Source organism: Salvelinus sp. IW2-2015, unplaced genomic scaffold, assembly GCF_002910315.2.
Source record: "Salvelinus sp. IW2-2015 unplaced genomic scaffold, ASM291031v2 Un_scaffold16582, whole genome shotgun sequence".
Classification (NCBI taxonomy): Eukaryota; Metazoa; Chordata; class Actinopteri; order Salmoniformes; family Salmonidae; genus Salvelinus; species Salvelinus sp. IW2-2015.
In genome coordinates, this window is record NW_019957657.1 from 34,774 (window position 1) to 59,045 (window position 24,272).

General features: G+C 43.3%; 1 protein-coding gene and 2 long non-coding RNA genes across 4 annotated transcripts; all 3 read left to right on the forward strand.

Annotated features, from left to right (window-relative positions):
- The first annotated feature begins 2,125 nt into the window (after positions 1 to 2,125).
- LOC112080918 (putative zinc finger protein 286B) lies at positions 2,126 to 13,557 on the forward strand. 2 transcript variants are annotated; one of them, XM_070442756.1, is made up of 5 exons: positions 2,126 to 2,401; positions 3,269 to 3,394; positions 3,771 to 3,975; positions 6,653 to 6,709; positions 8,920 to 13,557. In XM_070442756.1, exons 2-5 carry the CDS (start codon positions 3,296 to 3,298, stop codon positions 9,498 to 9,500), a joined length of 942 nt encoding a protein of 313 aa, XP_070298857.1. In that variant the 5' UTR covers positions 2,126 to 2,401; positions 3,269 to 3,295; the 3' UTR covers positions 9,501 to 13,557. The 2 variants fall into 2 exon arrangements, with proteins under 2 accessions (XP_070298857.1, XP_024002631.1); XM_024146863.2 differs by lacking the exon at positions 3,269 to 3,394.
- Positions 13,558 to 18,489: 4,932 nt separating this feature from the next.
- LOC139027487 (uncharacterized) lies at positions 18,490 to 19,198 on the forward strand. The gene is made up of 5 exons (XR_011479576.1): positions 18,490 to 18,548; positions 18,630 to 18,710; positions 18,798 to 18,839; positions 18,909 to 19,081; positions 19,160 to 19,198. It is a non-coding gene; the product is annotated as an uncharacterized lncRNA (long non-coding RNA).
- A 505-nt stretch (positions 19,199 to 19,703) lies between these two features.
- Positions 19,704 to 21,086, forward strand: LOC139027488 (uncharacterized). The gene is made up of 2 exons (XR_011479577.1): positions 19,704 to 20,223; positions 20,318 to 21,086. It is a non-coding gene; the product is annotated as an uncharacterized lncRNA (long non-coding RNA).
- Positions 21,087 to 24,272: the final 3,186 nt, after the last annotated feature.

Consider the following 24,272-nt stretch of genomic DNA (forward strand, 5'->3'; position numbering starts at 1 on the left):
ATTGACCCTTTCTCCCACTAGCAGACACGACTATGATCGTGAGAGCTAACGAGAGCGATCCTGTAGAGGTTAAGTATGTATTGCATTAAACATTTATAACATCATTATGATGCCTTATTAAACATTATCAACACATTTATGATGCCTTATTAAACATTATCAACACATTTATGATGCCTTATTTAACATTATCAACACATTTATGATGCCTTATTAAACATTATCAACACATTTATGATGCCTTATTAAACATTATCAACACATTTATGATGCCTTATTAAACATTATCAACACATTTATGATGCCTTAAACACTACTAACATATTCATGGTGCCTTATAAAACATTAACAACATATTTATGATGCCTTAAATGTTAATAACATATTTATGAAGCTTTAATTACACATGCTTCGTGCTTCAGAGGGCCTGGTCCTGCAGAGCATATTGATCAGTGTTGATTATTCAGTGTATAATTTATAGTGTTGATTCAAGAGATAAATTGACTCTGTAAGAGTAACATTAGCACTTAGTGGTGTAAAGGAACCACCAGTGTTGACGTTAATAACCAGAGTTATTGTTTTACACTGTGGAGAGTAAACCAGTCCAATCAAAACCACACCCATCATTATTATATTTCCCAGAATGCACGACTGCAGGTAGATCTTTAAGGATTGTTTTTGTACATCTGTGTTTTTTGCATGTACTTTGATTGATTTAATCTTATGCTACACAAAAATAAATAAGATACATTTTTATTAACTGATCCAATCAGTTAGTTAGATGTATTTATTTTCTGGTTTAAATGGTTTAGGTAGTGCTTTTTATCAAGTTTCCTAACCCTGACAGTCATTCTGAATGCAGGTTGCAGGTGAATAAAAAATCTTACTCTTGAATATTCTAACTCTGTCTGGATTCCAATGGGAATTACAAATCATTTTCTAAGTCAGCACAATGTGACTTGCAGGCCTGATGTGGTCTGTAGACCAGGGGTTTCCTAACACCGCTGTGTTAGGGTAAAACTAGGCCATCAGTTAAGCCAATACGTAAGGCCTTATGATAGATGTAATGTATTGTCATAGAGTTGAATTTGTATTCGCCAAGGAACTCACTTTGTGAAATCCAAAGGCCTTTAAAAGGAAAGAATTCAACAACAACCATGTCTCTGTCACTAACAAATACAATAATGGGTGTTAACTCTTAAATCTACTCAAAAAGAAAAGGCACACTGGGAAATATGCAAATTGGGCTTTACAACGTACAGTGTTAAAACACCCCCCAAAAATATTCACTGCAGTTTCATTATTATGAGCTACGCAAACACTCCAATCAAGTTCCTTTGAATACTTGTAAACAGTAAAATGGGGAACACTGCAACATAATTACATCTATAACACTTTCCAAAGTGTTGTTTTAACCCCAGTACAGTCGGACTCATACGTCAACTATATGTCGTGTACCTTTAAAGTTAAATGTACAACATGTATTTTGCTGTGTGCTGTAACCCTGACTCTACCAGCCACTCTTCTAATAATTAAGGCTAATAAACAGTTTTTTTACTGAGTAAAAAAAGCAGTAATTGTATGCAGAAATGAGGTCACCCTTTTTATTTAACCTTTAATTAACTAGGCAAGCCAGTTAAGAACAAATTCTTATTTACAATGACGGCCTACACCGGCCAAACCCGGACAACGCTGGGCCAATTGTGCACCAGCGTTGGGGTGGGGGACTCCCAATCACAGCTGGTTGTGATACAGCCTGGATTTGAACCAAGGTGTCTGTCATGACATCTCTAGCACTGAGATGCAGTGCCTTAGACCGCTGCGCCACTCGGGAACCCATACTCTTTAATTTCAAGTAAAAAAGAAATCTTAAATTCGAATTTATTATACAAAGAACAGATGACAATGCTTGAAATTATTGAAATAACTCTATAACATTTTTGATGCAGAATTTACACAATTCAAAAGACAATTGGTCTGTAGTCGTAATAAGGTGTAAATCAGTATTGCCCTCTGGTGGTATGATTTGGAACTGGTAATTTACCCACATTACACTCCCGGACGTTAGGTGGCAGTAAACACTTGCAGTTGGTCACCAAACGTCACTAATGAAGACAGAAGAAGACACATGAGGAAGTTTTACCTTGCTTCTTTGTTTAGTATCTTCAAGTGCATATTTTTTATATTTCGGAAACCTTTAGCTAGCGTACAAATAATGAGCGTCATCTAGTCTGCAACACAACTTCATGCAATTTTATGATTTTGTTTTGATTGAACACATGAGTTAATTTAGTGTACATCATTTATGTTAACTACTAACGGTAGCTAGCTAGCTAGCTAGCAAATACAGTCAGGAGCATTTATTGATGTCAATCTCTGACGGCTTGCTCAAATCATGATGGTGAGTACCAGCTATCCATAACCCACTACAGTGCTGGAAAGTAAATCATGTATTAATCAATGTACATGTTGTATGGGTTGTGTACAGTTAACCCTCAATCATGACTCAAATTCCATAGCTTTACATTGAGCCATTGGACGTCCCTTAGGTCTGTTTAGTAACGCGGGTGTATTAGTACACACGCGTTGCTTTCAATTGTATTGGTTTGCACAAAAACCGTCTGTGGGAAGCCAGAATTGAGATACAATTCCATTTCAAGTTACTGTGCTGGTGGGCAGGACGGTTGGTCAGTATGACAGGGGGGAATTTCATACAAAATATCTAAAGGATCGTATTATTAAACAAAGTTTCCAAACATGGGTCTGTTGTAGAACCACTTTATCGATTCTTACCTCATGTCAGAGATACAAGTCCCCACATGTACATTTTTTTTTTGTCCAAATGTGCCTCACATGCAGGACTTTTATTTTGATATGAGGTAAGCAGAGAGGAAGTGGTTCTAAAACAGATCCATGTTTGGAAACTTTGTTTAATAATACGATCCTTTAGATATTTTGTATGAAATTCCCCCCTGTCATACTGACCAACCGTCCTGCCCACCAGCACAGTAACTTGAAATATAATTGTATTTCACTTCTGGCTTCCCACAGACGGTTTTTATGCAAACCAATACAATTGGCAGTGACTCTAGTGTATATAAAAACACCTATATGTCCCCTTTAGCCTTACGAGGCAAATGACCCGATGCTGCGCAAAATGCTATGTCTAAAAGCAAATACGGCTCGTTTTTGGAGACATTTGGAAATTAACTTTCATATAAGCGAGAAATAATTTTTWAAATACAAAAAATACACTTCCTGTATGCAGTTTAGGTTAGGGTTATTTTGAAAACAAATGCAATCCAGACGGAAATGTGGAATGGAATGGTCCAAATGCGAGCACAAGGTGAGAGGATGTGTCGAAGCCAGGTACAACTTTGCTAAACAGCGCACAGTAAGTGTGTCTTTTGTATTTGAAATTGTATTTATTACAGTTAAGTTCCAAAGATTTCCAAAACCGTATGGCTAGCGAGGATTAATAACATTTGTAAATGTTAAAACATCGTCGGGATTGTAGTTTATATGGAGCCAGCTGTCCTCCATAACATCTGCTGAGAACCCAAGACAAGGGCCAGCTGTAAGCCAACTTGAACCCCCTTGGGTTCTGGAGAGGTTGTGTACAGTATGCCTGAAGCCCTAACCCTGAAATACAAGCAGTTACAATCTTTTCAGTGTTCACACTTTTCTGATCTTATGTTTATAATCAGAGATTACCAGAGAAATGTCCTCTCAAGTCCAATTTACCAGTTAATGTCTGATCTTTATTTTAGGATGGTGAGAAAAAACCCAGCCTGCTGCTCTCCTTTACCGAACCCAAATCTGAGGGTCCTGATTGTAAGAGTGGAGCCCAGAGTGAACAGCAGGTTCCAGAGATGGCATCGGTGAAGCAGGAAGACTGCAGTCAAACACTGGGGCTGAATGTCAACATTAAAGATGAAGTAAAGGAGGAAGAGATTGAAACATTTGTGTTTCATGGTAAAAAAACGTTTTCACAGTCTCAGAATAGGACTGTAGGAGTGCTGATGTAGGATCAGTTTAGCCTTTTAGATCATAATGAATCAGATTATATGGACGGGAAGACCTGATCCTAGATCAGCACATCTAATCTGTGTGACTTTAGGCCCAGGTCCACTTTAGGCCCAGGTCCACTTTAGGCCCAGGTCCACTTTAGGCCCAYGTCCACTTTAGGCCCAGGTGAACTGACAAGGCTAACGCTCCTGTTTCACTGAAAGAGATAACCTAGATGGTGTCTCATGCTACTCACCTGATTTACCATCAACATTTTATGTCTTCTTCACTAGACGTGTAACGTTTAAACAACATCGGGATCGTTAACGTTTAGAAAAAATCCCTAATCGAAAAACTGTTTTTCGCTCACTAAATTTAGATCACCGTGCAGTTATCACACAACCTATTATTTTCTGTGTTCTAGCCTAACTACAGTAGATGATAGGCTATTAAGGCCTGGGGAAAGTTGTGTAACTTAAATAGAGAGTAAGAAGCAAACTTTAAGTTACTTTGGTGAATATGCGAGATACAGATACCTATACTTGCAGTTCTTTCTGCCTGCCCCCTCCTCTCTCTCCCTCATGCTGGCCTACCTGCCCCGTCCTCTTCTCCCCGCTCCTCTCTCTCCCTCATGCTGGGCCTGCCGCCCCCTCCTCTCTTCTCCCGCACAACTGGATATTCTTCTTGATCTGCGACCCCTCCCTCTTTCTCCCTCCTCTCTTCTTGCAAAACTCATTGCTTTTGGCCTCTCTGCCCCCATCCTCGTCTCTCCCTCCCCATTCTCTCCCTCTGATTATACGCGTGGCCTGCCCTCCCTGTCGCTCCTACTCTCTCCCTCCTCTCTCTCCCTCATTCTGCTCTGCCTGCCCCCTCTCTCTCCTCCTTTCCTCTCCTCTCCCTCATGCTGGCCTGCCTGCCCCGTCCTCTCTTCCTCTCCTCTTCTCTCCCTCACACTGCCTTGCCTCCCTCTCTCTCTCTCCTCCTCTCTCTCCTTCACCTCCTGCCTGCCCCCTCCTCTCCTCTCCCTCCCTCCTCTCTCCTCACGCTGCCTGCCTCCCGTCCTCCTCTCCCTCCTCTCTTCGTTCCTCACGCTGCCCTGCCTGTCCGCCCTCCTCTCTCTCCGCCTCACACTGGTCACTTTACCCTGCCCTCCTACTCTCTCCCTCCTCCTCTCCCTCACGCTGGCCTGCCTGCCCCTCCTCTCTCTCCCTCCCTCTCTCCCTCACACTGGCCCTGACCCATGCCCCTCCTCTCTCTCCCCATACCTCTCCCTCCCCTCAATCGCTTGCCGTGCCTCCCCTCCTCCTCTCTCTCCTCTCCCTCCCTCATGCTTGCCTCTGCCCCCTCCTCTCTCTCCCCTCCCTCTGCTCTCCCTCTACGGCTGGCCTCTTTCCTAGGCCCTCCCTCCTCTCTCTCCCTCCTCTCTCCCTCACGGCTGCCTGCCTGCCCCTCCTCTCTCTCCCTCCTCTCTCTCCCTCACGCTGGCCTCCTGCCCTCCTCCTCTCTCTCCCTCACGCTGCCTGCCTGCCCCCTTCTCTCTCTCCCTCCTCTCTCCTCCCTCACGCTGGGCCTATCCTGCCCCCTCCTCTCCTCCCTCCTCTCTCTCCCCTCACGACTGGTGCCTGGCATCCCCTCCTCTCTCGCGTTCTCTCTCTCCCTCACGCTGGCCTGCCTAGACCGCCCTCGCTCTCTCTCCGCTCTACCTGCCTGCCTTGCCCCTTCTCTCTCTCCCTCCTCTCTCTCCCTCACGCTGGCCGCCTGCGCCCCTGCCTGCTCTCTCCCTTCTCGGTCGTCTCCCTCACACTGCCTTGCCTGCCCCTCCTCTCTTCCCTCACTGGCCTGCCTACCCCCTTCTTTCAATTCAAATTCAATTCAATTCCATGGCTTTATGCATGGGAAACATGTGTAACATGCCAAGCAAGGAGGTAATAATACACAAAAGTAAAAACAACACATTACAGTAAACATTACACATACATACTTTCTCTCTCTCTCTCACGCTGGCTCACCTGCTCTTTCACTTCGCTAATGTGAGTGTGTGTTCAGTCTTCGATCTGTTGCGTGTAGAATATCCTAATGTATTCATTGATGTTAGGGTCCTGTTTTACTGAAGTTGTGAGAGACAGATCTTGATTACCGATAGATAGTGAACAGTTCTGACTCTTATCTGCCTGGTGGCGGACCTGCCTTTACTGTGCCCCTATCCTCTCTCTCAGTCCCTCGCTAACTCGCTTTGGATTCTAGCTGACTCGAATCTTGCCACTCCGAAATGGGAGTTGACACTGAGAGTTGACGTGCAAGGGAATCTATTATTTTGTAGTTGACTCTCCACCACTACGTCATCGTTGTTCACAGTTGGAAAAATGTAAGAGAAAGGCAAGCGACAGCAGCGAAGTCCTGTTTGGTGACGATACTTTGAGAAGTTAAAGGAGAAGGTGGTGAAATGCAAAACTCTGGGGACAGAGTAGCGATGACTGCGGTAGACTGAACTGCATTGCCCTAGTTTTCATATGCAGGACCCTTTTGCCTGATGAATACATGCCATTTTATTATTTTTGTTGTATCTTTTAAACCTTAAAAAAAAAAATACTGTTTAAACCTTTCTTTTATTTTTTAAATGTCACATCRCTATTCTTGAACTTAGGGCCGCCTGGAGAACTCAAAGAAGAGACAGAAGAACACAAAGTCTTACTACTCAAAGGTATGTGTTTTCTATCTTCTCACACATGGAACATTTTTAAGCCACAGTTCAGAATCTGGACAGAATTCAAAACAACGTAGATACCCGACATCACTCAGCAATTTAATTTTAGAATGCCTTGTTTCATTGAGTATGACACATGCACACCCATCAGGCTAATGGCATTCACCTGTCACTGGGGTATCCATTTTTCCCCCCACAAATTACAACAAAAACAGAATTGAATAATGGCCTAGCACTTTATTTTACAGCTACGTAGGACCATGATAGAGGTGGACAATTGTGCTAAGCTCGTAACCCATTGTTTTTATTCCTCAGGAATGAAGGGAACCGGTGCCGCCTCTAGCCTTTTGGGGGCCCTAAGTGGGCAAAACATACACTACCGTTAAAAAGTTTGGGGTCACTTAGAAATGTCCTTGTTTTTGAAAGGAAAGCAAAAAAAATTGTCCCTTTAGAATAACAAATTGATCTGAAATACAGTGTAGACAATGTTAATGCTGTAAATGACTATTGTAGCTGGAAACGGCTGATTTAAAAAAAAAAAATTGAATTTCTACATCGGCGTACAGAGGCCCATTATCAGCAACCATCACTCCTGTGTTCCAATGGCACATTGTGTTAGCTAATCCAAGTTTATCATTTTAAAAGGCTAATTGATCATTAGAAAACACTTTTGCAATTATGTTAGCACAGCTAAAAACTGTTGTTCTGATTTAAAGAAGCAATAAAACTGGCCTTCTTTAGACTAGTTGAGTATCTGGAGCATCAGCATTTGTGGGTTCAATTAAAAGCTCAAAGTGGTCAGAAACAAATAACTTACTTCTGAAACTCGTCAGTTTATTCTTGTTCGGAGAAATGAAGGCTATTCCATGCGAGAAATTGCCAAGACACTGAAGATCTGGAACAACGCTGTGTACTACTCCCTTCACAGAACAGCGCAAACTGGCTCTAACCAGAATAGAAAGAGGAGTGGGAGGCCCCGGTGCACAACTGAGCAAGAGGACACGTACATTAGTGTCTAGTTTGAGAAACAGGCGCCTCACAGGTCCTCAACTGGCAGCTTCATTAAATTGTACCCGCAAAACACCAGTCTCAACGTCAACAGTGAAGAGGCGACTCTGGGATGTTGGCCTTCTAGGCAGAGTTCCTCTGTCCATCTTAATCTTTTCTTTTTATTGGCCAGTCTGAGATATATGGCTTTTTCTTTGCAACTCAGCCTAGCAGACCAACACCCCGGAGTCGCCTCTTCACTGTTGACGTTGCATCCCGGCCAGACCCTCCGCTAACCCGGACGACGCTGGGCCAATTGTGCACTGCCCTATGGGACTCCCGATCACGGCTGGGTTGTGATACAGCCCGGGATTGAACCAGGGTCTGTACTGACGCCTCTAGTACCTTAGACCGATGCGCCACTCTGGAGGCCCAAAATGGAGGAGTTTTAAAGCTAATTTCCTGCAATTCGCCAATTTTTCTATGACTGTTCATATGATATCTGTGCGAGAGTGACTAACAAAAGCGATGTGGTTCCCCCTGGAGGTCAGGGCCCCTGAGCACGTGCCCGGGGGTAATTTGGTGATGATTACTACAAGGTTTAGATATCTGGCTAGACTACCTTACCTAGCAGTCTAAAACATTTTAGCTGACATGGGCTAATTGAGTGACTTACATAAGTGGAAAATTGCCAACGCACTACCAAATTTTGAAATTGCACCTTGCGTATTTTACTTTTATAAATCTCAACAGACTGAGTTCGTATAAAAAACGCAACCCTGGCGGCTGCAGGGCCCTACGCGCAGCTTGTAGTTTACGTATAGGAAGCGGCGGCACTAAATGGAACCATCGGAGGAGAGCTGGACATACTCGTCTCCAGTGAAATGTTGTCTGAAATGTATCGGACATTTAACTCTGAAACTGAACCAACCCCTCAAAGGAGCAACACGTTGAAATGTCTATTGTTGCAGCAGGATTATTTTTGAGGAAGTTACTGTGGAAAATCCAGACTTAATAGAAGATAGACTTTCATTCTGGAGAGGGTTTACTGGCCTTCGATTTATGCTGTAGACTTTCATTCTGGAGAGGGTTTACTGCCTCATTATGCTGTAGACTTTCATTCTGGAGAGGGTTTACTGCCTCATTATGCTGTAGACTTTCATAGCAAGAGATGCCATTTATGACTGAGCAGTATTGTTTTTCTGTTGTGATTTACACAGGAGAAGGACCTGACTACGCTGAACTTAAGGTTGCAGTTGAAACGTCCAGAGAGCAACACCATGAAGAAAGCAAAGCTAAGGGGTCTCACCACTGCCCGCACTGTGAGAAGAGTTTCCCATTCCCATCATATCTTGAAAGACACCTGCGGAAACATACAGGAGAGAAGCCTTACTCCTGCCCTGTCTGTGGGAAGTGCTTCAGAACGTCAACTCATTTAACCACTCACCAGGGAGTTCACACAGGGGAGAGACCTTACTCCTGCTCTGACTGTGGGAAATGTTTCTCTCTTATAAGTAACTTTAAACAACATCAGCGAACACATTCTGGAGAGAAGCCTTACTCCTGCTCTGATTGTGGGGAGAGTTTCTCTCAACATGGTAACATGCGCCGTCACCAGAAAAGACATTCTGGAGAGAAGCCTTACTCCTGCTCTGATTGTGGGAAGAGTTTTATTACAACATCTGAATTAATCAGTCACCAGAGAGTGCACACAGGAGAGAAACCTTTCCACTGTTCTGTCTGTGGGCAGAATTACTTTAGCCTGAGTAATTTAATACGCCACCAGAGAATACATACCTAGGACAGAAGCCATATTCCTGCTTGACTGTGTGAAGTGCTTCAAAACATAATCTGAACTAGAGGTCTTTACGAATCCACCTGTACCCGAATACCCGAGAACCGATCCGGGACATGAGCGGATCTGGATCCAGAATTCTAAATAATGTTACAGGTCTGGGTCGGATCTGATTTGATTGTCATGGGTCTCGGGTATGTGTAATTTAACTGACTTGTCCGGAAGGGGCCCATACAGATCGGAACTCAACTGCTGCAGTAGAGAGAGAGACATGTTATGATTTATGCTGCTGCTCCTTTTCACGAGAGTGGAGCGTGCAGCTTTTTGTTGGCCAATCATAAGTCATCAAAGCGGCAATAGGATGCAGTCATAGAGCCTCCATGTGTGGCAAAAGGCAGAAGATATCTAATGAATGGAAGATAAACTTTTATTTACATTATTTTAATTCTAACTATAGGCAACAACGACCAGGAGACAACAGGTAGGCCAACAGGTAGGCTGCTACTTCATTCAGAATATGAAGGTGTTATTTGTAACTGTAGGATGAGAAAACGCATGTACTTCAGCCTCAGGTGGGGCGGCAGGTATCCTAGTGGTTAGAGTGGAGGGGCGGCAGGTATCCTAGTGGTTAGAGCGTTGGGCCAGTAACCGAAAGGTTGCTAGATCGAATCCCCGAGCTGACAAGGTCAAAATCTGTCATTCTGCCCCTGAACAAGGCAGTTGTTGTAGGCTGTCGTTGTAAATAAGAATTTGTTCTTAACTGACTTGCCTAGTTAAATAAAGGTTACATCTTTTTTTAAAGTTGCCTAGCTAGCTAACGTTAGCTAGCTTAACTAGCTTCTCCCGCGTTTGATGGAGTCAAGACGGGTACTACATAATCATATTTGATTACTTGATAGCTATGGCAGCTATTAGTCTATTATAGTGCAAGTCGGCATGTTGGTTGGTTGCTGTCTCTTGTCTCATGACCCTCGCTGACAGTACTTCCGCCTGCTAGAGCGGCACCTCTTGTCTCATAACCCTCGCTGACAGTACTTCCGCCTGCTAGAGCGGCACCTCTCTCCCTCCTCTCGCGCTTTATCAGCTCCGGTTAATAAAGTAGCTAAAAAACATTTATTTTCTGCTGCTTCCATCGTTCTGATCGGATCAGACCGGGTCTATACGGTATGGGCCTAGTTGTCCTCGTGTCTGTTCGGAACGGGTTTCTATATTTGAAAATTAGATTTATGCATGTCTGGGTGGGAAAGCCCCAGGTCCTTTTGGGAATGGGTACAACTTTTTGGACCCTTGAAGACCTCTAATCTGAACTAACTCTACGTCAGAAAGTGCACACACGGGAGAAATCTTCCTGCTGCTCTGACTGGGATTCACTCTAATGGGTTAATAATGATAGTGTGTACACCGGTACACAACACAAGCAGAATTCATAGAGTCAGAAAAAGGTACAAGTTTTGCTTCCAGGTGATTGGGAGGTGCAATGGCGGCTCGTTGCTGAGCTACACCAAACCATCGCAAATAGCCAAATCACCTTTACAGAAAATGCTGCAATTTATTTAATCTAAATGTAGCAACTATTTATTATTGTGCTTTCCACTGCAAACTGTCCACTGAGACTCTAATCGACCACGGTGAACCCACATTCAACGCTACGCTCTGTCCAACAGCGGAATACTAACTCCGACATCAGAGAATCAACCGGTGACTTGAGCGAGATAAAATGAAAACATTTATGAACACGCTACAAACCGATTTCCGAAAAGAAATGGAGGAAATTAAAGCTGAATACTCAGAGGGAGTAAAACAACTCAGACTGGACACCAGCTAGTCAAAACAAATAATGCCTCGCATAAGCAACAATTGGGCCAAATCTCCTCTCAAACAACGAAGGTATAGTCAGACCTAGCGCAAAACACCAAGATAGTGACTGAATGCAAAGACGAAATGGAGAAGCTGACACTCAAGTTATCCGTTTAAGAGGTCAGGGCTAGGAGGCCAAACAGCAGACTCGTGAACCTGAAAATTGTGATTTCCAAAAAAAAAAAGAAAAACAGGCTTCCAAAGTGGATTCCCGCCCAGGAACCGAGTGTATGGAGAAAGGCTCACTGAGCAATCCATCCACTCTGATCTTGGAAGCACTGAATGGCTATACTGAGGCCAGATGCCCAGCTACCATCGTCTATGAGGGCAAGGACATCACTTTCTATGTGGATTACAGTCTCCATACCATGCAGAGGAAAGCTTACACTGAGGTCCGGAAGAAGCTTGTCGTAAAAAGTACACAGAACTTTCTAGTCCATGTGATAATGTCCTCTCTCACACTGTTGAAGACATGGAGAGGTACCTACACAGTCCCAACATTGACCCTGTCTGCCGAGGATGGCGTCCCTCCAAGCTGTTATGGAGCGCTACACACCGAGGACGAGGAGCCCAACCAGCATGTATCAGGAGGGATGGCCCAACAGGGAGGACCAGCATGTATCAGGGTCAGGAGGGATGGCCTAACAGGGAGGACCAGCATGTATCAGGAGGGATGGCCCAACAGGGAGGACCAGCATGTATCAGGGACATGAGGAATGGCCTAACAGGGAGGACCAGCATGTATCAGGGTCAGGAGGGATGGCCTAACAAGGAGGACCAGCATGTATCAGGGTCAGGAGGGATGGCCCAGCCTGACAGGGAGGACCAGCATGTATCAGGGTCAGGAGGAATGGCCCAGCCTGACAGGGAGTGGAGAGCGCAGCAGTAAACCACAAGGGAAAGGTCTTTAATTTCTCCTGAGACCGAGCCGCTACTTGACGAGCCGCTACTGATCCCGTAGATACACTACACGGCCAAACGTATGTGAACACCTGCTCGTCGAACATCTCATTCCAAAATCATGGGCATTAATATGGATTGCTTCCATTCAACCGCATTAGTGAGGTCGGGCACTGGGCGATTAGGCCTGGCTCGCAGTCGGCGTTCCAATTCATCTCAAAGGTGTTAGATAGGGTTGAGGTCAGGGTTGTGTGCAGGCCAGTCAAGTGTTTCCACACTGTTCTCAACAAACCATTTCTGTACGGACTTCGCTTTGTGCACGGGGGCATTGTCATGCTGAAACAGGAAAAGGGCCTTCCCCAAACTGTTGCCACAACGCTGGAAGCACAGAATCGTCTACAATATCGATGTACGCTGTAGAGTTAAGATTTCCCTTCACTGGAACTAAGGGGCCTAGACCGAACCATAAAAAACAACCCCAGACCATTCCTCCTCCACCAAACTTTACAGTTGGCACTATGCATTGGGGCAGGTAGCCTTCTCCTGCCATCCGCCAAATCCAGATTTGTCCGTCGGACTGCCAGATGGTGAAGTGTTATTCATCACACCAGAGAACATTTCTACTGCCCCAGAGTCCAATGGTGGTGTAAAGCTTTACACCACTCCAGCCAACACTTGGCATTGTGCATGGTGATCTTAGGCTTGTGTGCGGCTCATGAAGCGCACGACAAACAGTTATTGTGCTGACGTTGCTTCCCGAGGCAGTTTGGAACTCTGTAGTGAGTGTTGCAACCCGAGGACAGGCGATTTTTACACGCTATGTGCTTCAGCAGTCCCGTTCTGTGAGCTTGTGTGGTCTACCACTTCGCTGCTGAGCCGTTTTTGCTCCAACATGTTTCCACTTCACAATAACAGCACTTACAGTTGACCAGAGCAAATTTGACAAACTGACTTGTTGTTGGAAAGGTGGCCTCCTATGACAGTGCCACGTTGAAAGTTACTGATCTTTTCAGTAAGGCCATTCTACTGCCAATGTTTGTCTATGGAGGTTGCATGGCTGTGTGCTAGATTTTATACACCTGTCAGTAATGGGTGTGGCTGAAATAGCTGAATCTACTCATTTGAATGGCGTCCACATACTTTTGACCATGTAGTGTAGCTTACGTTTAATGACTTTTTGTTGTGTGTCTGTTCTTTTGTTATAGTATTTTGATTTTGAGTACTGCGCTGTTGGGAAGGGCTTGCAAGTTCATGTTAAGCATTTCACTGTATTTCTGCATGTGACAAATAAAACTTAAAAAATCAACATTTTGTCATGGCTATCTCAGTCTCTGGACTCCATTGAAAACCTGTGGTTTGAATGGAAGACTCTATAAGCTCAGATGAAGGATATCAAGGATCTGTAAAGATTCTGTATAGAGGAACGGTCTTAAGATTCCTCCTAATGTTGTTCTCCAATTCCCATAAAATATGTTAGAAGAAGGCTCAGTGTCGTTGTCGTCGGAAAGGTGAGGAGGGTGCTGGGAGTATTGAAAACAGGGGATTCGATAATGTTGACTCTTATCTGTTTTAGATGTATTACTTGTTAAACAGCATACAATATACCTCTGTATTTGTATGATCTATTTTAAAGTATATTTTTTTGCTCATCTTCATCAGGGGATCCAATCAATTTGGACCCCACAGTACATACAGTACAATGGGAGAGGGGTGTGGCATACACAGGATGTGGGTGTGGCATACACAGGATGTGGGTGTGGCATACACAGGATGTGGGTGTGGCATACACAGGATGTGGATGTGGCATACACAGGAGGTTGTACTCAGACCACTATTGAGGACTGGGATTCTCATATCTAGAGACTTTGGAACTTCTGTGAGTGTAATGTTTACTGTTCATTTTTGTTTATTTCACTTTTGTATATTTATCTACCTCACTTGGTGTGGCAACGTTAATATATGTTTCTCATGCCAATAAAGCCCCTTGAATTGAATTGAATTGAATTCCACGCCAAGGAACTTCTAGCCAGTAATTTTCCAGTGCAGTGGATTTGAGTTTCATTCCATCTTTGTTTGAACCTCGCAGGAGTTTATGTAATGGTGAGTCGTGAAACAACAGCTGTATTCTCATATTAGGTGTCTGTTTATTTGTTAAACAGAAGCACATTCATTTACATTTAATTTAAAAAACTAGTTTTCACCTCTCACAAATATTGTAAAATACTTCTAACCTACACTTTCATGTCTAGAAAAAAATATTCCTTGAATTCGAATTTATTATACACAGAAAATAAGGGAGAAGCGTTGATGACAATGCTTGTAATAACTCTATGACATGTTTTTTTTTATACAGGACTGTTGTAATCATGTTTAAAGCAATATTTCCCGCTGGTGATATGATTTAGATCTGGTAATTTACCCACATTACGTGGCGCGTTCAAGTGCTAGTCAGAATTAGAAAAATCTGAAATGTACGACTTGCTAACTTGGCTGTAGTTGTACACGTGCCGCGTTCAACGAATATAGCAAGTCGAACATTTCCGAGTTTCGACTGGTATGTGAACACGGCAACACTCCCCGGCACTGGATGACACTACAGGACAAACACTGACAGATGCGTGCGATTTTTTGGTTACAGGACGTCGCCTATCAGTCAGGGCCAGGAAGAACATTCAGGTAGATTGTTGTTCACGTAGCCACCAACAAATGTGTTGTGCAGCCAACCGCCCGCATATGTTGCTGCAAACACTTAAAAGAAGTGACTGGACTGGGGACCTCATTCAGAATGCCCGTTTTTGCTCATTTCATATCAGGTAGCTGAGTTACTATCTAAATAGATTACCCAAAAATAAGGAACGAAATTGTTAGCCATTTAGTTAGACTTAAATGTAGTCAATATATTTTATGTACACATGAGCTTAGACGCTATTATATTTATTTTATTATTGAAATTCCTAATAGTTAGCTAACATTAGGTTAATTTGCCACGTTATTGTTGTCTTGGCTAGACTAACTGTCTTTGAACAGCCACAACAACAATTAGATTTATAATGAGAAACTAAACGCGTCGATTGTCGGAAAAATATTAAGCTTTTCTGTCAACTAGCTATATACTCTAGCTTTCTTATAAACTAGCTAGCTAATTAAGTTAGCTTTCTTGCTAACAGTTACATTGATTTGACGACTTTTCCTACCTCGGCTTTCTTACACAAGGTATTATCAGCCACTGAAATAATCCCTTTATTTGTAGGAGGCATCTATGGACATCGACAGTCCAGACTTTGTCCCCTCTCTGTTTGCCTACTCAACCCAGAGTGAATCCAAAACACCCACGTAAAATTTGAAAGGTAAATTTGAAAGGTAATAAAAGCATTTGGTCACTTTACTTGATTTAGTAGCTAGGTATACTTTAACAGTGGGATTATTGCTGCGTTCAAAACAACTGGGAAATCCGAGACGTCCGAATCAGTGGGAAAAATTCGTTTTTTACAGTCATTAAACTCTGAATTCTTAGTCGGTAACTAGGTCGGGAACTCAGACTTTCCGACCTGAAGATCACTGCCATCATTATTTGACCTGCTTTTTTTCCTCTTGAGTTCTGTTGTCTTGGAAGAACCCATTTATAATGGTTGGTTCTGTGGTCATCTGAAAAAAAGTATAGTTTTACTAATCACTTCTCTGTAATAGATTGAAAATAAAAAGGGATTTCGCTACACCCGCAATAACATATGCTAAATATGTGTGTGACCAATGAAAATTGATTTGAAGAATCCACAGACCACTTGCTGACAAATCCACCGCTGCTGAAGTCACTGAAGGGGACCAGTCCATAGCAGTCATTGATCAGAATTGATCAGAATGGATCAGAATCCAGCACAGTAGGTGACAGCATACACTTGGTTACAGGCATTCCCGTTAACTAGGCAGATTATTAGCAACGATTACAGTGCATTCGGAAAGTATTCAGACCCCTTGACTTTTTCCACAATTTCTTACGTTACAGTCTTATTCTAAAATTGATTAAATTGTTTTTTTCCCTCATCAATCTACACACCTCCCTCTGCAACTGGATCCTGGACTTCCTGATGGGCCGCCCCCAGGTGGTGAGGGTAGGTAGCAACACATCAGCCACGCTGACCATCAACACGGGGGCCCCTCAGGGGTGCGTGCTTAGTCCCCTCCTGTACTCCCTGTTCACCCACGACTGCATAGCCAAGCACGACTCGAATACCATCATTAAGTTTGCTGACGACACAACGGTGGGAGGCCTAATCACTGACAATGATGAGACAGCCTATAGGGAGGAGGTCAGATAACTGGGCAGTGTGGTGCCAGGACAACCTCTCCCTCAACGTGAACAAGTCAAAAGAGATGATCGTGGACAACAGGACAAGGCGAGCCGAACAGGCCCCTATTAACATAAACGGGGCTGTAGTGGAGCGGGTCCACATCACCAACAAACTATCACTTTGATAAATAATATCACCATAATAAAGAGCAGATTAAAAGGTTGACTGAATAATCTGCTTCCTACTGCTTCGAGAAAGGCACCATCTCTTTCTGTAGAAAAATACAACTTTACATTTTAGCTTCTTAACCATCTTGATCATCATGTTTACAATGTTATTCATCAAACAGTTGTTTTTGAAATCTAAATATTACTCATATTACAGAACATGCAGTAAAGCTTCAAATGACATCATTTCCTGCTTGGTAGCATCTACAGACTGAAGATTGTAGAGGAGGCCTGGGTAAGCCCAAAATGTCAGCCACATCCACACTTTTATTCATTATTTTTTTAACAATGTTTTTACATACAAAATCCAATATACCAAACAGACATTTTTTGTGTATTACATTTCAGAACAAACCAGGATGTTGTGATATTTTTTTGTTAGTCAAACAGATCCGTCCATAAATGCAAGTATAGTCATTGTTAGCTGCCTATCGCTGCAGACGTGTGTATGGTCTCTAATGAGAAGCCTGTGTGTGTTATTTTATTTGAATGAAAAAGCATAATGCCATAACAACAGAAAACATGACATTTTAAAGGAAGTAATTTCAACAAGAAATAATAAATATAAAATATCTGAAATAATATTGACCTAATCCTCTTGTCCAGGGGCCTGTTGCACAAAAGTAGAATTAAGACATCCGGGATAAATMACTCWGCTGAGCTCAATGAAGCCAAAAKATGTGCGTCCAGGCTTAATTGGTTGCACAAAGACCAAGCCAGGATGAGCAGACACGGATTCATTAAGCCAGGTGAAACCAATCCTGGATAGGTGCGCGCTCACGGCTCACTCAAATAGACCCCGCCACAGATCACAGATTAACTGATTTACCATGGCAACTAGAGCCGCGTACTTTTCCCCGTCGGAAGCACAAATCCTCATGGAGGCATACGAGGAGGTAAAAGATATAATTAAGAAGAAAGGCAACACCGCCACAGTGATAAAGCAAAGAGAAAAAGCGTGGCAAAGTATTGCAGACCGCCTGAATGCGTTAAGTAGTGCACAATTACACACTCACCGCTCCGCTGAAACATCACAATTACAATTCAAATATTTAATTCACATCTCCAAAATGCAGTTGTACTGTAATTATGAAACGGTTAAATTTTTAATTGAAATGCACTGCAGATATGAGTGAAATTGTGTAAAGTAACTCCATCACACTGTATAAAGCTATGATACATTTTTTGATATTTTTACTGAAAACAAGACAAAAATACCAAGTAATTTTTTGCAGTGTGACTCCATTAAATGTGTGGTGTGTGTGTTGTTGTGTGGTGTGTGTGTTGTGGTGTGTGTAGATTAACATGAACGGGCCAAAACGGACATGGCAGCAGGTCAAAATCAAATACAAGAACATTCTGCAGAATGTATGGTCCCTGACTAATATTTAACAAAGCACAAGCATATATTGTACCCAGAAGGTGCCTGCTCACACATTGTCTGTACTGTTTTAGCAGTGAAAAAGAATACCCACAGACAAGGCACGGGTGGTGGGTCACCAAAGGCTGACCTTACCCCAGCAGAGGACATGGCCTTGGAGCTAAATAAAGGCAGGCCCGTCTTAGAGGGGATCCCTGGGGGGAAGAGACGAGCATAGGTTCCTCCCAAGATGCCACCCGCTTCATTCAAGGTATGTCCTTCCATCTCTACAGGGATACAACCACATTCATATTGAATCAATTTGGACTGTCTGACTTTGGTTTACCTATTGCCTTGCAGTGTTGGCAGCACTGTGTTCCTGTTAGAGCCACCAGCACAAGCACCAGACGATGCTGATCCAGTGAGTACTCCATCAAAGGCATACTGTAGGCCTGGCATGTCTTGTCTACTAGCTCAATATGAATCCGATTAAATGTGATAGGGTGAAGGCCCCAGTGCAACAGCACATGATGGAGACGATGATGAGGAGGAGACCATCTCTCTGGATTCCAGAAGGCATGAGGTATCATGTTAAGACTGTGAAATGTACTATTTACTCTACAATGGTGAGGAGTCCTCTCAAAATCAAAAAATCTAATTTCTTTTACAGGACCCAGATGCTATACAGTGGGAAAACCAGCCTGGCAACATAGTGCGTATTAATAAAAGGACACCACATCCTGCCAAATTCCAGCTGCGCTAATTGTTATTGTGTTCACAGAGCTCACAAGCTATCAGAAAGTTGTATGGCAACCACCTCCGGCGCCAATAGAACTGGCAGACATAGACATTCAGTACAAGAAGAAAAAGATGGAAAATCTTGCACTGGAGTCCGAAATAAAAAAGAGGACAATTAGGAAACTGGACCTTGAAATAAAAAAACTTGAGAGGGAGGTGAGATATGCCTTCAATGTACACTGTATGCTAACTGTAACACAAATGTATTAATCATTATTTTTCTTTCCTCCCCAGCTCCAAGAAGATGACACAGCTCAAATAAAATTTGGTATATTCTCGTAAAGTCAAGTGAGCCATGACTATTGAGCCTCTATTGTGAGCACACAGGACGGTGGCATCTTTCTAAGTTTTTTTATTTTCCCAGCAATCAGTACAACCAAGTCATCGTTATAAGGCATCGCCCTCTTTTGCCCACCCCCCAGCACCAGGTGTGGCCACTAGCCTATATGAAGGCCCAAAATTGTGTGTTCCTTTCTGCTCTGACAATGGCATGCCCATTCGTGCGAGATGTGGTGGATGAAGAAGCACTTGTGCTGAGGAGAGCCTTCAGGCGAGAAAGGGTCTTCAGGGACCGGTTGGACCCACTGGCCTTCCCGATGACCATCTATATGAAAGATACAGGTTTTCTGCAGATGGCATCAGGTATCTACTACTGGGTCCCAGGATTAAGCACCGCACTGCACGGAGCCATGCACTGAGTTGGGAGCAAAGGTTTGTGTGCCTTGCGCTTTTTTGCTAGTGGAGCCTCCTGTACTCAGTGGGGATGCAGAACAGCTGAACAAGGCCACAATTTGCCGCACAATAAGGAGTGTGTGTCTGGCTATCTAAGCATTAGCAGATGTCTTCATCTCCTTCCCTGGCCACAGAAGACTCTGTGACATCAAAGAGGAGTTCTATAGGATGCAGGTAAGAGGATCTACAAATTACAGGACAACTGTTAACACATAGTAGGATACTCATTACTTTGTGTGACAGGTTTCCCCAATGTCATTGGTGCAGTGGACTGCACACACATAAGGATAAAAGCCCCCTCAGGTGCCCATGAGGCCGATTTTTGGAATAGGAAATCCTTTCACAGCATTAATGTTCAGGTGAACATAACTTTTTGATATTGTCCATTGACGAACACTCTGCATTGCCAGTGATGTGCATTGATTGGTGTAATATTCCTCATCTTATGATTTCAGATGGTCTGCAATGCTGACTGTGTGATCAGCAATGTTGTGGCAAAATGGCCTGGCTCAGTCCATGACTCCAGAATCTTTCGGGCCTCTGAAATCATCAGTGCCTATCACAAGGTAAGCCACACAACCCCTATTTATAACCATCATGGCTGTGTCAAGAATATCACTGTGTTTATGAGGTAGTAATGATGAGATTTTGTGTTGACAGGTGAATTCTCTGGTGTGTTGCTGGGAGACAGGGGGTATGGCTGCCAGCCTTTTCTCCTGACACCTTTCACAGACCCCCAGGAAGCACAGCAGGCCTACAACCATGCCCATGCCAGGACCAGGGCCAGAGTTGAAATGACCTTTGGCCTCCTGAAGGCACGCTTTCACTGCCTTCACAAATTAAGGGTCAGCCCTGTTAGGGCATGTGATATTACTGTGGCTTGTGCTGTCCTCCACAATGTGGCCTGCCTGAGGAAGGAGAGGGCCCCAGAGTGCCACCAGCCATGGACTGGGACAATCCGGCAATCTTCCCTGATGACGACAGTGGTCGGCTGCTGAGGGACCAATATGTGTTGAATTATTTAGTTAGTATGTGTGCTTTCAATTTTGGTTAAATATGTCCTGCGGTGGCAGAGGAATTTGGGTTTTTTGGGTTCGTTTTTTGACGAATTTGGCCTCTTATGATGTTTGTGCGGTATACTGTGTGTAATACAAGGCTGCAGGGAGGCTACTGCATCCATTCATTTGTCTGTTCAGTTGATGTGTATGGATTTGTCCTGCATTTATTTTAGTGTGCAGACATGCAGGGTGTTTATATACAGACCTTTGAATGTGTATGTATCATTTTGTATAATATGCTTGGATTCTGTGCTTTCCATCTTGTAGAGTCACTGTGACTTCAGTTTCGAAAGGAGCTGATGGTTTACCTGCTTTGTTTTGTCCTTATTCAATAAAGGAACATAATGTTACACATTGTGTTTTTATATTCATATGGAATGTGTATTTGTTTATATGACAGAGTACTAGGGCCACACTGAAGAAAAAGGATAAAGTCATAAATTTATGAGGCTGGTTCTTTCTGCAGAAAAGCTACATATTTTTTTACAGTTTTGATACTTATGACAATGTGATACTTAATATGATACTTAATATTCTGGCACATCAGCATGTCTTTGTTTATGAAACCAACTGAAAGCAATTTCACGAAATGCCCCACATCTGTCATTTTAACAACTGTCCTCCTTTAAAACAACTGGTTACAATATTATGACTTTTTCCCCTCTGTGGCCCTAATATTCTATCATTTTATATATAGCTTATAGTCTATGGGAAACTGTAAATTATCTAATGATAGCAACATCATCTAAAAATCATATTTTTTATCCAAATCATTGAAATTAATGATCACAAACGTTTAAATAATAACAGTGGGTCTAGTTATATGTGATAACAATGTATAGTGAGCAGTGAAATAACTATTGGTTTCCATTTGTGGTGACTGCTGACTGACATTAGGGATGAGATTAAATAGATCCTGGAATTTAGCCTGGTCTGGAGCAGGCTAGCTCCACAGAATAAATCTCCATGGTAATTTATACCATAACATATCCTCCTGCCCCCTATCCATCTTTAGTGCAACCGGATTACGGATCAATTGAGCCAGGATCACCAAGATATCCTGGCTTAATCCCTTATCCTAGTTTTTGTGCAACAGGCCCCAGGTCTCTCTCAGGGAGAAATGTCCAGTCTGGTCCCCCACCAGCAGCAGAGGGACTGTGGAGTCAGCTTTTACCCTCTGTCACCATGGAGGAGCTACCCTCCACCTCACCATCAACACCTTGGCCAGCACCAACAGTGCCACCCCAACCCATCACCTCCCATCCTGCACCATCTCACTCAATCCACTCTGGCTCTGCACCCCAACCCATCACCTCCCGTCCTGCACCAGCTCACTCCATCCACTCTGGCTCTACAGGTCATCTATAAGTCTTTGCTAAGTAAAGCCCCGTCTTATCCCAGCTCATTGGTCACCATAGCAGCACCCACCCGTAGCACTCGCTACAGCAGGTATATTTCACTGGTCACCCCCAAAGTGAACTCCTCATTTGGCCTCCTTTCCTTCCAGTTCTCTGCTGCCAATGACTGGAACGAATTGCAAAAATCACTGAAGCTGGAGTCTCATATCTACCTCACTAACTTTAAGCACCAGCTGTCAGAACAGCTTACAGATCATTGCTCCTGTACATAGCCCATCTGTAAATAGCGCACCCAACTACCTCATCCCCATATCGTTTTTTTTTGTTCCTTTGCACCCCAGTATCTCTACTTGCACATTCATCTTCTGCACATCTATCACTCCAGTGTTTAATTTCAAAATTGTAATTATTTCGCCACCATGGCCTATTTATTGCCTTACCTCCCTAATCTTACTTAATTTGCACACACTGTATATAGACTTTTTCTATTGTATTATTGACTGTATGTTTGTTTATACCATGTGTAACTCTGTTTGTGTCGCACTGCTTTGCTCTATCTTGGCCAGATCGCAGTTGTAAATGAGAACTTGTTCTCAACTGGCCAACCTGGTTAAATAAAGGTGAAATAATAAATAAATAAAGCACGTAGTGAGTCACTCAGCCAACGAGCGGGAGAGGAGGATCGGGCCGCCTGGGAAGAAAGGGAACTGTTGAAATCAAAGGATGTGGAAAGGGAGGAGACAGAAGGGAGAAGGATTTAGCATTAGGAAGAGGATAGGATAGAAAAGAGGGGTGGGGTCGAAAAGGCAGAGTCAGGAGACAATGTCATGAAATACAGCAAGTGTTATCTTGTTTTCTTACTCAGGTCAAATGTTCCTCTGCTTTTGCTGGACCCTCTTGCCCCCTAAACCCTTTTCAAATGGGATGGGAGTGAGGGAGTGTGCACCGATACACACAACACATTGTCTGATGACTGAATTATTCTGCTGCTCTGTCGTTCGCTACGTACTTCAGTCTGAGACTGACATCATTTAAGTTGTTTGTGGTGACGTCAAAATGAGGGGTGTTGTACAAAACAACGTCATCAGCGATTGGCTCATCTCTAACCGATCAGTATCAGACGGCCTAGAAATCGTCAGGAGGTACTCCTAGGTCTGACCCAGACTCATTGCAGAGAAGAAACTAACGTCCGTGAGCGTGGCGTAGCGTTTGGTCGGAGCAAGGAGTTTGGGTAGCCAGGCAACACAATACAGGCACAATTCATAGAAAAAGTGTTGAGTGAACTAATTAGGGAAATGGTGCACATTTGATAGTTTTTAATGTTTGACATGAACTGAGCTTAAGAACATGTTCTGTACCTTTTGCTTTGGTTAATATTTGTCTTCTGTAAACGAAAAGCATTACTATCAGAACTTCTGCCCAGATGGTTGTATGAACAAACTAGTAACTATATAATTGGAGACTGGTATTAAAGACACTGGCTCTTATAACTTTTCAATTCAACTCTATTTTGACTTTTATCTAAGGCTGCTCTAAAGCCACACTTCGAGCATATTCTCAGTGGGCCACCTATAAAAATGTGAACAATGGAGCAAAAAGCATCTGAGCTCCCGAGTGGCGCAGCGGTCTAAGACAATCCATCTCCGTGCTAGAGGCGTCACTACAGACACCCTGGTTCAAATCCAGACTGTATCACAACCGGACGTGATTGGGAGTCCCATAGGGCGGCGCACAATTGGCCCAGCGTCCTCCGGGTTTGGCCGGTGTAGGCCATCATTGTAAATAAATAAATAAAACATTTAACTGACTTGCCTAGTTAAATAAAATACAAATTAAATCCCATGCTAATTCCCCATACACATCTGCATGATTTCTACCATCTGTAGCTATCAAGTAATACCCTTCCATTCAACGGGTATTTAAGCTATCATTTGTTTACAAAATAGCGGTGGGTGGTTGGACGAGCAATGTCGGAGCGGCATAAACTAAAATACAGTAGAATAGAATATGGTATATACATATGAGATGAGTAATTCAAAATATGTAAACATGAAAGGGACCAGTGTTCCATGTATATGTACACAGGGCAGCAGCCTCTAAGGTGCAGGGTTGAATAACCAGGTGGTAGCCGGCTAGTGACAGTGACTAAGTTCAGGCCAGGGTACTGGGTGTCGGCTGGCTAGTGATGGCTATTTAAGT

Excerpts from the sequence above, each read along its gene's own strand:
- LOC112080918 (XM_070442756.1), top strand. The coding sequence starts at position 3,296 with ATGCAATCCAGACGGAAATGTGGAATGGAATGGTCCAAATGCGAGCAC. Across the intron at positions 3,976-6,652 it reads TGAAACATTTGTGTTTCATG|GGCCGCCTGGAGAACTCAAA; the intron begins GTAAAAAAACGT and ends TCTTGAACTTAG. Across the intron at positions 6,710-8,919 it reads CAAAGTCTTACTACTCAAAG|GAGAAGGACCTGACTACGCT; the intron begins GTATGTGTTTTC and ends TGATTTACACAG.